The following is a 14,714-nucleotide window of genomic DNA, read 5'->3' as shown; positions in this document are numbered from 1 at the left end:
CATTATTAATACGAACAGATTTTATGTGTTTTTTGTGTGTTCTTATATTCTTTCCTAATATATATAATATTACTGCTATAGTGGGCATACTAATGAATAATTACTAACATAAGACTTAAATTGTATAGGAGATATTTTACTAGACAGTATCTTATAGAAACCGGCTTCTAATTATGTGTGTTTAGTACTTTAGGTGATTTTATGCGGTTTATACTCCAAAGAACTGGGTAGGTCCTGTCAACAAACAGGATCAGCCTAAAAACAATACAGTTTAATTACACTGATGTATGATTTAGATTCCTAAAAAGGAATTTCCAATCACAAAATTGTTTCTTTGTTTGTTTGTTCTTTCTGTATAAGCGTTTGCCAAGTAATTGCAAATGTAAACACTATTGTGCGAGAGCTTATTTACCTTAATTTAAAAATAATAATACATTATTTTGTCTCTGATGTCTGTTTCATGACATCTGCAATACTTTCATTTGCAAAAAGAAAATTGTTAGAAAAATATTTCTATCAGTAAAAAAAAAGAAAAAAGGGTACACATTACAAAATAGGGCACTTTTAAAATACAGACGCAAATGTGACATTCAAAACTCTGCGGAAGAATTGTAAATATTTACAAGGTAATTTCTTTATAAAAGTGCACAGTGTACCTGATATTATTGATGCAAAATCAAGGCACTGTCAACATCCTTGCTTAATTTATTACTATTTACTTTTCTTCATGGTGGATTGTAGAAGGTAGAAATGTTTCATTTGAATATTTTTAGAAGACATTTGCTTTATAGCAAGTTTTCTGCACAATACTGTACATTCTAAACACAGTAGACATTAGGAAGAAGGAAAGATACTGATAATATATGGTAAGAATATGGGAATGCTGTATAAAGCAAAAATAAGCTGTGAATAACTGCTGCATGAACACATCACATACAATTATTAGCTCTGAACCTTTTTTCCAAGCTCATGGCATGGTTCTTTTTCTGATAATACATAATATATAGAGATGCAGTGTCAATGGATCTATAAAAACTGTCAAAAAGGTCAAACGAACATGTTAAAACATTTATTTAATGTGTAAGGTCTATAGGGTCTGGAAACTAGCCAAGCATTTAAGATTCTATATACTGTATATATTTTTTTTCTTCCAGAAATTGCTAATATGTTAAAAACAATTATATACAACAGAAGATCTTTGTACACCAAATACAACATAGAACATTGATATAATAATTTTGTGTCTAAATGTATAACCTGCAATCACTCGCTATTTTATTTACATTAAAACCCTGGAACAGCTCCTTAAAGTTTCACTTCACTTCACTTTGTCCTGTAAGTGTTAATTTATACAGTGTAGGTGGAATACTAGCAGCACTTCAATTCACCCCACATATACCCTTTTTATGTGAGTGTGTGTAGATGTGTGTGTACATTTGAGGGGAAGCACACATATGCCGCAGGCTGTTTCATGCTCCACACTAATGATGTTCTGTTCCTCGCTGGGCCTTGACCCTCCACTTATACACCGCAATTTTCTTTTCTATCAGCCGTGTCCACCAACTTCGTGGGTGAACCATTGTTCAACTACAGCTGAAGTTCCTCATTTCTCTCCAGCTGCCTCTCTTTTATTCTCTCCGCAAGTGAATTGGGTGCTCTTTGCGACATGAGATTGGAGGTGAAAGCCATGTTGGTCACACACACACACACACACACACACACACACACACACACACACACACACACAGACGTGCACAAAGGCTGCACCAGTTACAATAACATTCACATAAATACACAAATTCACATGACTGTTTACATCAAGTGGGCAGTATCAAGGTGAAACATTCTCCAGTCTCCATATTGGTATAATTATCTGTTATAATCATCTGACCCACACATTGAGATTTTGAATGCAGATGAGCCAACATCTATGGTTCAGCTATAATATTTCTGAAAGACACTGACAACTATGCATTTCTGCTTCCTTAGCTTTAGCATTGAAGAGTTCTGAACAAACACCATAGAGAATTCATTCAGAGTTAAAAGCAGTTCATTGAAGTGGAACCTCTGTTTTATGACCTAATAGAAAAAAACAAGATGGGAGTGTAGATTGTTTGGCAGAGAAAAAATATTATTAGCATGTTTTTATTATTATGATGATTATTATTATTACATATCGGGTCTCATTTTGCTTCACCATTTTCCTCACATAAAAATACTGTCGCCGCATTGGCCGGCATATGCTTGGGATTTTTTGTGGTACCAATTCTATTTTGTTCTTTCTGCCTACTCATATTTTCTTGTTAGCAAGACTGATGGTAATTTAGCATGTTTAGGACATATTAGCATGTTTGCCTAATTGCTACTACAAGCAGAATGATTGCAAGTGCAAGACACTCAGAGTTGAAGTTCCTGTGATTTGGTGCCAGACAATTTTAGTTGCAGGTGCATTTATAAAACACACTATAATCTTTTCTCTATTAGTGAAGTGGCCACTCTGGGTTCAGCTTGTCATCACCATTGCCTGTGTGTGTGTGTGTGTGTGTGTGTGTGTGTGTGTGTGTGTGTGTGTGTGTGTGTGTGTGTGTGTTCATACACACTCCGTACATTCCGTACCACGCAATCCCATCATGTTGGCATCTGTAGACAAAATTCAACTTTGAAATAGCTTCTTAAGTTTAACACAGTTCAATCCGCCCTTGTGCCTGCAAGCAATGTGTGGCATTTTGTTGATCAAATCTAACATGTTACCCTATTTATTTTTTTTTCAAAGGCTGGGGCAAAATTCCAAAACTACCACACAAACCTGACCACCAATTTTGCATTTTATTTCATTTTTATTAATGTATTATTTTATGTTATATTTCTAAAACTTCTGATCACAAGGCTGTGAGTTTAAACACCACCAAGCTGCCTGTGTTGGACCCTTGAGCAAGGCCCTTAACCCAGGATGCATAAGAATGAGATTAATGTAGGTCGCTCTGGATAAAGTGGTCTGCCAAATGGCGTAAATGTAAATGTATTTCTTATAATTAGTAATATAATCATGCCAAAAAATAGTGAAACAATAGAACTAGGATTCGAATAGCATTTTCTCGAAAGCATGTTTTCACAGATTTACAGCTCTGTTAGAGCTGATTATGGAAAATGATGTGCAAAATGTGTTAAAAATATAAGTTTCTCAATTCCTGGAGTAAACTTCTGTGTAAAAACATAAAAAAAATAGCAGATCAAAATGTTTATTAGATACATTTTTTCCCCATTATTATTATTATTATTATTGTTGTTTTTATTATTATTATTATTAGTAGTAGTATTTAGTAATAAACGTGTGTTTTATTTATTAATGTTATAGTGTATGCCAGTTATCCTAAGCTCAAGAAGAGAAATGTCTAAGATCCCTCCCATAGTCAGTAGCTCTTGACCTTGAACTGCCCTTCTTTTCAATTTTGACGGGAAGTTCACGTTACAGAGCCTCATTAAACACTGGAGCCACTTCCACTCCAGCTCAGAGCTGTTCCAGGTTTTTTTTTTTTTTTTTTTTTTATCATTTACATTATTTACATATCTATGCTACACATTTTTTCAGTGGGATATTTGTCTGTTCTTTTGCACAGTCACTTCTACTTTCCTCAATAAAACAGTAAAGAGCAGACAAATAAGGCATCCAAATTACACTAGGAATGCTTCGGCTTCAAATTATTTGAAAAAAAATAGCACTGGTTAAAAGATGTGTTTTGTTTGCTGTAGAGCATTGTAGTGTTCTGCCTTCTCAGTAGTTTGCATTGTTTTCTTTTGTGTATGAATGCATCTGCCTCAAACTGCCTCCGCTGAATGTAATAGGAAAGAACAAATCATATTTTGCAGGTGGTAATACTTCAAACAAGGCAATTTTCATAATGGAGTGTTGTAATATGTCTTTGCGTTTTTGCAGTTTGGAAATATTTTGAGGTGCACCGCCATTGTAATGGTGTATTGATTATGTGTCTCATACTGAGCGTTTAATCAAACACAAACATATTTGCTTCTCTACCAGCTTAGCTCAGGTTTATTACAGATGACGACTACATAAGCTTTTGTACTCAGAATGTCAGCTTATAATACACAGATAAAAGTCTAGAGGGAACGAGAGAGAGAGAGAGAGACAGAGAGAGAGAGAAAGAGAGATTGAGTATAACGTGAAATATATTTGCACATTAGAAAATTGAATTTGTGTATTGCAGTGGCTGATCTGTGTCTTTATCCATCTTCAGCACGTCTAGTTATTATATTATTCATAAATCTGTAGAAACAGTGTTTGATCGATTCACGTCCTTCTGTTTGATTGGTGTTTCAGGTTCAGATATTCAGCTCATAGCATATGTAGGTCAGTCAGCGTTCGCTCTCATGCCAAGTCTCAATGTCATTTGTGTACACTGTGATAATTCAAAGATGGTTTTTAACCTATAACATACTATGTTTTTTCTGCTTGCAAATGTGCAATGTGTTTCATTGTTGTTGCACAATTTCTAACATGTGCTTATTATCTCTAATGTGCTGTGCATTCTTCTCCTTTTCTCTTATACAGAATTTGCTGATATGTTTCCACATTTTTTTTTTCAGTTCTCTTTTACTTCTGTCTTTATTATAAAATGTGTATTTCTGAAACAGTATTTGGCATTGTCTGTTTTTTTTTTTTTTTGTTTGTTCTACAGAGATGTTGAAGGAGCTGAACCAGCAACGCAGAGAGAAAGAATTTACAGACCTGAAAATTGTAGTTGAAGGCAAAGAGTTTGAAGTCCACCAAAATGTTCTAGCTTCCTGCAGCTTGTATTTCAAGAACCTGGTGAAAAGGTTTGCCTTTCTTCCCTTCTCACCAGCCGTCGATCTGATCCGTTCTTTTCATAGGGCACATTTGTATGGTTTTTTTTTTCTTCCCTTGCCTCCCCCTCTCTCTCTTGCAGGTTGTGTGAGGACTTTGGTTTCTATCGCAGGGCCAGCAGCCATTCCTTCTTCCACTCCAATGAATGTATCTTAAAATGGGAAAAAAAAAATATATAAAATCAACTTTTGTCTTTTCCCTTTTTTTCCCCTCTAATTTAGAGTGCAATAACAAGAGACTGTGTTCCATGACTGGCGGATCTTTAAATAAAAATGGAGGAATTCATAAAATGGCCTTTACCAAAAGAATACCTTATTGTGCATTTCAATATTGTCCTCCACTATGTGGTGTCTGTCGCGTGACTAGACGAGCTTTCTCAGCTATTTTATCAGTGCATACAGCGTATAGGGCACACAGAAAAAAAGCGTCCTATTCATATGTTAAATATTCAAGCTGTGATGAATAGTAGAAAAAGAGCACTCGGTTACAAACAAAGAAACGAACGCGGCTTCTTTCCTGCACTTTGCTGAATCATTACCTTCACAGGTCAGAGCCATCTCCTGTATTTACTGCTGAAGAGCAGAATTTTATATATTACCTCGTCTATATTGCATTTGTCTACTCACATTGCGAGCTTGCTGCATTTTTATGATTATTCAGTCATTTTATATTCCTGGCAGAGCGTTTATTGACATTAAGGAGGTTAACAGACTAGTAAGGGAGGCATTTGTTTGTGCGTGTGGGAACAATGTGTTTGAGTGGGTGTGAACTCATTTAGCCATGCTCGCACGCGTGCTTTCATTTGTACTTTGCTTTTAGGGCTGAAACGATTCCTCGAATAACTCAAGTAATTCGAATACAAAATCATCGAGGCAAATTATTTCTTCTGCTTCGTTTAGTCCGTTTAACTACACACGAAGCACCGTGTTTCACGACGGACCATTTTTATTGACGCACCACCCGCTAAACTCTGAAACGCTCTGGACAGGTAACACAGAAGACGCTACAGACTGAAAGAAATGGAGGAACGGGGAGAAAACAGCGAAGGGCGAGGGGAAGATTCATACGGAAGCCCGTTTCTGCCACACAAAACAAACTTTGCTAATTCAGACTTTTTCCTCTTGCAATTCCGACTTTTTTTTTAGCCAATTGTGCAGCGTCACTCCTTCTGCAGTGCCAGAAAGATTTACAAATTGAAGATGAAATGGGGTACAATCAATAGAATCACATGGTATCAAACTGAGCCTCAGAACCCTGGAGAGAACTCTGTCTAACAATCAGGAGGCTCTGGAGGAGACGGAACAAGACAGATGAAGCAAAATAGGCTTGTTCATACACCAACAGCTTTAAACTTCAGGATACACCTGAAATGTTGGATATTTACGAGAAATAAAATGTGTGGAAACGGGCTTTCATAGATTCAGGCCAAAGAAAACAACAGAAAGTTTCCAAAGTTCAGGATCATTTCATACTTAAACATAAAGAAAACACCATGCAGTGCGTTTATCATTTAAAAAAATGAGATTTGTTTTAATATTTTTATTATATTTTTTTTATTTATATATTTGTATTTGCATTTTGATGTAATTGCACTAAATGAATTTAGTCTTCACAGATAGTCTTGTATAAAATTTCAGCAATAAAATAAAACAAGTTACTTGTTCATTTTAAGAGACGTCTTTTTAAGTAATTATTTTAGTAAACAAAAGTTCTGCCGATTAGTCCAACGATTAATCGTTGGACTAATCGGCAGAACTTTTGATTACTAAAATAATCGATATGGCTACAGCCCTATTCGCTTTCCCACATAACGTGTTTGCACGTGCATGTCCACACGCTTTGAAATGCCTGTCTGAAATGCCTCTAGGTTATGTATATTTATTGCAACCTTGTTATAATGAGGTAAAGAATAAATAGCAGAGAGGAGCATATAATACTAATGCCACAATATGAGCTAGTGAATGTCAGTAGATGGTTGAGTAGGTGGAAGGAAAGATCTGAATAATAAGTCTCGTCAATGGTATTTATGTTAAAGCAGTTGCTTTCGTGTTATTGACACGATATAGTGTTTAGTAAAGACTATAATGGATAGAAATTTATTTTGAAAAGTCAGAAGGTCAGTGAAATAAAAAACTCATACTAAAGCTTAGACAAGGCCAGGATGCTGCTTGCTTAGGCACAGATACGCATGTCACAGTGAGCAGCAAGCAATTAATTCATATCTTTCTTAAACCGGACTTTTTATGTCTTTGTCCCAATGCCAAAGGTTTTATGACAGTGTCCTTGCAACGGAGACTTTTACCTTAATCAATTTTATCACTGTTTCACCAAATCTGAAAAGACAACGTAGAATTGTAGGTAGACTTAATCACTTAAAGGATACTGGCCTTATTACATCGTGTCTTGGCTGCACTATGCAAAAAGTGATGTACTTCAAAGATAATGAATTGAATCATTGACCTTCTCTGTCAGCTTTTGGTGTGCTGCTTGTGTGTATTTTGACTTTTTTTGGTCACTATTTTCAGTAGCTTCTCGTACACATTTTAATATATGTTAAAGAGGTCAGTGTAGGTGCGAGGTGTCTTTACAGTAGTAGTTATTTTTAGGTCATTATCGAATCACAGTGTGTGCATGCATTTGTGTGTGAGTGTGTGTGGGTTTGTCTTAAATATTCATTTTTCAGAAATACATGCTGTGTTCACCTGCAGTCCATGAACTCTCTCTTCCCTCGAAGTAATAGTCAAGTGTTTTTAATCTGATTTCTCGCTTCTGTATCTGTAGCATATGCAAGGTTACCACAAACAGTATTTTTCAACAGATTTTCCTGATAAACATTCAGTGCTATTTTATAATAGACAGTAGACAAGGGCAGTTCTTGTGACCTCAGTAACTACTATGTAAAATAAACAGAAAACTACAGTGTTGTTTTTCTGAATCTTCCAGTACAATACATTAGAGATAAATGCAACTGCAGTAACTTATTCACTGGAAAGGTATTCCATTTCTGATAATGCTGAGTTATCAAGATTTATTTATTGATTGATTTGAAATAAATACCTTAAAAAAAATGTTTTCACATAAACGTTTAATTACATTTCTGATATATTTCAATCGAAAAACAAGTTAAAATCCAAACAGTTTCTTTTCTAAGTGCAGGAAACATGTCTGTTCTTATCTGTTATAATCACACATACACTACTTACATTGAGATCTAGCTAAATGCTTTAACTAAGTCTTATCTTGTCAACCCTGTATAATTAAGCAATAAGGAAATATAAAGTACTGATTTAGTGTTTGAAATACATCTATTTAATGTATACAGGTACATTTTCCCTTTTTTCATTTTATGCCAGCTATCATCACTTAAATCTGAGATGGTTTTGACCTCTTCCCATCCGTTACAGCTTGAGACGTGCTATTTTTAAATTTTTTACCCTAATGTTAAGTTAATCAGAAGGGGGAATGTGAGGCATGGAACCTGAAGGATGTAATGCAGCTCCCAAATGTGCATTCATGCTCCTGTCTGCCCAAAAAAAAAACTATTACTCTCACCTTTAGCATCTGTTGCTCAGCACACAGAGATGGATTGCCCTCAGTAATTCCATTTTCCCCTTTAGATTTTCAATAAGTGTGCTTGGTGCCACTTTAATTTATGGGCAGTGCCTCAGCGCCTACCCATCAGTGTGTAATTTGAAACGTGGCAAGCTGTGGGAGCATCTCACACCCCAGCTCTTGTTTATTTATATGAATGCAATGTGTTAGTTTTACTGGAGCTGTGGCATCACGAGTGAGGAAACAAGACGGTGGGAGATTGTTATCATTAATGCTTTGGTCTGGGAAGCGCAAAATTAAGCCCTGCTTTCCCCCTTTTTTTGCGAATTTCTTTCAGAAATATTTGTGGTTAAAAAAAAATCGTATTGTTTTTCACAACCTTCTTCTTTTTTCACTTTAGATTAAATGGCTGTCAGACTACTGCCAGGGCCACACTGCAGCATTTACACAATTTTAACCTCTGGTGAAAATGTGCAAGTTCCCAGAGAAAATGACAGATTCACAGATTATCTTTTTTTGCATCGTCTTTTAGTCACCAACTTCTCTGCATACATTTACCGAGAATAAACCATCACACAATTTAGAAGCATGGTCACGAATCAGAGTCTCAGCCAACAGTTTCTATTTTCAAAGACTGAAGCTGACCAGGATTTCTGTAGAACAAACATGACTGCGGTTTAAACCAAACATGGGGGAGGGATAGATAGATAGATAGATAGATAGATAGATAGATAGATAGATAGATAGATAGATAGATAGATAGATAGATAGATAGATAGATAGATAGATAGATAGATAGATAGATAGATAGATAGATAGATAGAAAGGGGTAGAGACAGAGAAAGAAACATTGAGAAAATAGATAGATAGATAGATGGATGGATGGATGGATGGATGGATGGATGGATGGATGGATGGATGGATGGATGGATGGATAGATAGATAGATAGATAGATAGATAGATAGATAGATAGATAGATAGATAGATAGATAGATAGATAGATAGATAGATAGATAGATAGATAGATAGATAGATAGAACAAACTTTATTGTCATTGCACAGGTAATAGCAGTGAAATGCAGTTTGGCATCTCCCAGAAGTACAAAAAGTAGTAATCGTGCAAAAAGTGCAAGCTAAATAAAGTCTAATATATATATATATATATATATATATATATATATATATATATATATATATATATATATATATATATATATATATATATATATATATATATATTGCCACTCTTGGGCAAGGCCCTTAACCCTCTATGCTCCGGGGGTCCCTTACGAGGGAAATATCAAGGTCCGTGACGTCGGAGTGACGTGGGGCTCCCCGTGGGCTCACCACCTGCAGGAGGGACCGTAAGGGACGGTGCTGTGAGGATTGGGCAGCAGTCGAAGGCGGGGGCCTGCTTAGACTGCTGCCCCCGCGACCCGAATTACGGAAAAGCGGGAGAAAATGAATTAATGAATATATATATATATATATATATATATATATATATATATATATATATATATATATATACACACAGTGAGGAAAATAAGTATTTGAACACCCTGCTATTTTGCAAGTTCTCCCACTTAGAAATCATGAAGGGGTCTGAAATTGTCATCGTAGGTGCATGTCCACTGTGAGAGACATAATCTGAAAAAAAAAATCCAGAAATCACAATATATGATTTTTTAACTATTTATTTGTATGATGCAGCTGCAAATAAGTATTTGAACACCTGAGAAAGTGAATGTTGATATTTGGTACAGTAGCCTTTGTTTGCAATTACAGAGGTTAAATGTTTCCTGTAGTTTTTCACCAGGTTTGCACACACTACAGGAGGGATTTTGGCCCTTTTTTCATATATAATAGTAAATATAATATTATAATACTAATTATAATAATAAGCTACATCTGACAAATGCAACAGGTCGATTTATTTTTCTGAAACGTATATAGGAATAACTTTGTTGTGAATAGAAATGTAAGTCAGACACTTGACATGTCATTATGCACAGATCATTATATAAGTAACAGAATAAATAGTTTAATAAAAGTAATTAATTAGAGACTTGCCATTACCTTATATTACCGTAGGTAGGGGACAGAAACGCATTTACTGTATTTAGGGATTGATGTAAAATCTGTTAAAGAAATTAAATAGCATGATAAAAAGTAAAATGTGAAAATAAACATCTTGTTTTGGAAAGGTAATAAGAGGAGCCGATCTGTCTAGATATTACAGCAGCACGCCTACTCGTACCTAATCTTAATTAAACCCAAACACTTTTTATAATTTTGTTGCTCAGTGCCATGTGTCCACCTGCAATAGATGACACCAGAAATATATTTGTTTCCAGAAAGCCCCAATTCTGTTTTTAAAGATGATTTGCAGTTTGTGTGTGTTTTTAATAAGCAGATAGACTCACAATGCTGCAATAGAAGATAAATACACATGAATACACAATAGAGCTTAATTTTTTGTCAGTTAGTAAAAGTCTTGAATATTTCAACACTCCTGAACATCAGGTTCTGATTCAGTTTGTTGCTAACAAAATGGCAAACTTATACAGAGTCTCTGGAATTTCTTCAACCATTTATATTTGTGTGATGTGTGTGTATGTGTGTGGGTGTGTGTGTGTGTGTGTGTGTGTGTGTGTGTGTGTGTGTGTGTGTGTGTGTGTGTGTGTGTGTGTTTGGTTGTAAAGGTTCCTGTGGATAAAATAGATGGTCACTTTTTTCTTTTTTCTGCGAAATTTTCTCTGTCTTTTCTATTGCTCTCATTCTTTTCACACATCAATACGATGCATATATGCACGCTCACACACATGCCACACACTTTCACTTTGTCATTCCTCTCTCTCTCTCTCTCTCTCTCTCTCTCTCTCTCTCTCTCTCTCTCTCTCTCTCTCTCTCACTCTCTCACTCTCTCACCCTTTCTCACACTCTCTCTCTTTCTCTTTCTGTCTCTTTTTCCTTCATTCTGTTCCTCCAAAGCCTGCAATCAGACGCCACATAAATTCACACTTCTCTCCCAAGCTAGAAGCGATTTCCATAACAAAAGTGGCCAGACAAAGCAAATTGCTATCCCGAGCCAATTCACATTGCACTAATTGACCTGGCTGATGAACATTCTCTTGTTTTATTTCTAGCTCTCTTTTTCTTATTATCTCCCCCTTTCTGTCCTCTTCTCCTCTTCATCCATAACTTAACCCAGGATTAATCCCCCTTCTATTATCTTAAAACCCGTCGCCGTGACAATTAGTGAGGACGGAAATAACAAACTCTGACGTTTTTTGCTTTTCAGGAGGCAGTAACATTGACAGTCTTTTCAGCTGTATCTGCAGAGCCATAATTGCACGTTGTCCTCTTGAGTTGGCCTTCTCCCCCTTCAAGCCCGCTCCATACGAAGACTAATAATGTCCTACACACTCACATGTTCATGTACAGGGGCCATCGTGAAAACGGTGGCCACATTGATGATTAGGGTGTTTTGTGCAGGGGGGTTTAAGGGCTGCTGGGAGGGGGGGACAGTAGCAGCTCCCTCATTTCAAAAGATCCAGGCCCAGTCATGGAACATGTCCCACTCCCAGAAGAATGGCTGCTGGCATACTGTGGCACAACTAACCTGCCCATCCCTTTTTCCTCCTCCCTGTGTCTACCACACGTATCACACCAGTCTGTCTGTCTGTCTGTCTGTCTGTCTGTATGCTTGGCTGTCTGTGCATGTTTAATTATTTAAAGGGAATATGCTAAATGAAATGCTGATTACACTCTCACAAATTTCTGTTCTTTGGCAGTGCTGTCACAATTAGCCTAAATTTGACAATGTGCATTAATGACCCTAAAAAAATTACTTGTAAATTGCATTGCTTGTTTTCTACACTTGATGTGTGCTGTATGCAAATGAACTGAAAAAAGATAGTGCCTAATAAATGTAGCTGTCACATCAAATAAAATAATGCATCTTTGGATCTTTAAAGCCATTCTAACCTAAGATGATATTTGATCACGGGCCATTTTTGTCCCGTTGGCTCCTAGAATCCTTGCCGTAATACAGTATTTGTGCACATGGGTTTTTTTGGGGATGTCTCAGACACTGAAACAGAATCAGCTGCTGTCTGGCCATTAATTGTGCTCCTCTTGGCCTTGACCTTGAGTGGATTATTCTTTCACACAGGGCATAAAACCCTGATGCACACCATTATTCACTGATCCCCGCTGTACACCCTGGGGGCTTATTGCATTTAAACTAATCAGTGCAATTGGATCTGAATGACATCATCACGCATAGGGATATAAATCACATTGTGTGGCATATAAATGAAGCTTGGGTTAAGGCTAGAGCTTATTAATATTATTTCTCAAAAAAATATTGCTGTAGTAATGAAACCTTTGGCCCTTCTGTCTGCCTTAATGTTCCCCGTAAGTGTCCACTTATCCTCTTGTGTGAATATGCATATTTGTGTATATGCATGCTATGCTATTTTATTGTAAGTGGATTAGAGCAATAATGTGTTGTTCACTTGCAGGAAGCAAATTTATGTATTTTAAAAAGAATGTTCAAATGTTTTAAAACAGGTTACATTGTGTCTGTGTGTGCTTGGTTTTCTAACCACTCTGTCACTGCCTTCAGGTCCCTCGGAGAGACGGGTAGTGGAGAGAAGCTGGAGCTGCAGATGACCAACATCGGTGCAGACGTGCTGGAGATGCTCCTGGAGTTTGTGTACACCGGCTCACTGGTCATCGACTCAGCCAACGCCAAAACCCTGCTGGAGGCTGCCAACAAATTCCAGTTCAACACATTTTGCAAAGTCTGTGTGTCTTTCTTAGGTAGGAACTCTCACTCACTTTTTTTTAAATCGCACCTTTTCTCCACCATATCAGCATTTTCTACGTCTCATTCCCTCTATCCAAAGTAGCTGTTGCTATGATTTTTAACATCAGCTCAGAAATTTCAAAAGCACTGTCACACTCCTGTGTGTATAATCCAGCTGCATTGTGGTAGATCAATAAGAGCCGAGCCGGAGGTGGGCGCTTTCGTGCGAAAGGCTGACTGCAAAAGTGTGAGGCATCTGAACGCAAAACAAACAGTTTGGGGACAAAGCTTAGTTAACTTCCTAAAAAGTCAAGGCTATGAAGTTCTATGACTTCTTTAATATTTGACTTCTGTTCGTTGACAAACGCAGGGCAAAACTTCGGTTCAAAAGGTCAGCTGAGCAGTCAAGACAGGAAGTGAAGGATTACCAGCAGAGATTATCGATCTGTTTGCTTTGCTTGTTTTTTAAGTCTAAAAATGTGTTTTGGCATCATGCGGAGGCGGCATGAGATTTATCTAAAGCCCTTGCACCAAATGAGGGTAAATCCAGTGCACAACAGAGAAAAGTTGGAAGTTGTTTGCAGCCTTGATAAGAAATGATAGAATGCCTTGTTGTGTAAAATGTAGAACATTTGATCTAGAGAGTAAAACTCAGTGATTTGATGAGAGCATGTAAAATGCAAAGCATTTACTCAGTTTAAGATGGAATTGTGTATGGCATCAAAAAATATATTTCTCACAGCTGGGTGTAGGACCAGAAGCACGACTTAGTGGAGTCTGCAAAAAGTTACATGTGTTTATCGAAGTCCTGCAGAGAAGCAAGATGTTCAAAAGCCTGCGCAGCTGCAGTGCTGCTACCTCAAGCTTGTAATGACAATCAGGTCTGTGTGTGTGTGTGTGTGTGTGTGTGTGTGTGTGTGTGTGTGTGTGTGTGTGTGTTTGTGTGTGTGTGTACCTATATGTAAGCGTGTTTCATTGTCCCTTCAGTTGCCAGTGCTAGATGGAATGAGGCCTAGACCTCACCATGTGGTTGTCTTCAGCTTGTCCTTTATAGGCCCTGGCAAAAAATTTCCGGAAAAAAAAAAACAATTCTTCATTGTGTGAGAAGAAGACATCTGACCTGGTTTATAGAGGATGGCATGCTACAACACTGCATCATTCCAGACATAATAAAACCACATCTGTCTCAACCAGACAAGTTGGGCTGAAATTTGGCAGTAGCATGTCTTTGTGGACTTCATATGGTCTGCATATTTGATGTTTATACAGCTTTATGCCACATTGATTCATCCATAAGATTCATCCAAAGACCACATGATCTGCTTTCGTAATATTACAGATGTGGTGGAAAATGCACACTTTTTTTTTTTCAGGCACGTTCGTGTGTATAGATAGTAACTGTGTTCATCTTTAAAAAAAAAATTTGAAAAAAGAAAAAAAAGAAAGCTGTAGGCTACTGCAGGGAGGGGACGATCAGTTGAGTG

At 36.9% G+C, this 14,714-nt stretch overlaps 1 protein-coding gene across 2 annotated transcripts in view; it reads left to right on the top strand.

The window, feature by feature from the left end:
- Positions 1-14,714, top strand: part of klhl29 (kelch like family member 29) — a 189,102-nt gene that overhangs the window by 127,281 nt on the left and 47,107 nt on the right. For both annotated transcript variants that reach the window (XM_083562105.1, XM_083562106.1), the window contains 2 exons: positions 4,695-4,833; positions 13,048-13,244. In XM_083562105.1, coding sequence (XP_083418231.1) covers positions 4,695-4,833; positions 13,048-13,244 — 336 coding nt within the window. The remainder of the gene's footprint in view (positions 1-4,694; positions 4,834-13,047; positions 13,245-14,714) is intronic.

The sequence above is a fragment of the Silurus aristotelis genome, assembly GCF_946808225.1.
Source record: "Silurus aristotelis genome assembly, chromosome: 15".
Lineage (NCBI taxonomy): Eukaryota > Metazoa > Chordata > Actinopteri > Siluriformes > Siluridae > Silurus > Silurus aristotelis.
This window is presented reverse-complemented; position numbering and strand designations above follow the sequence as displayed.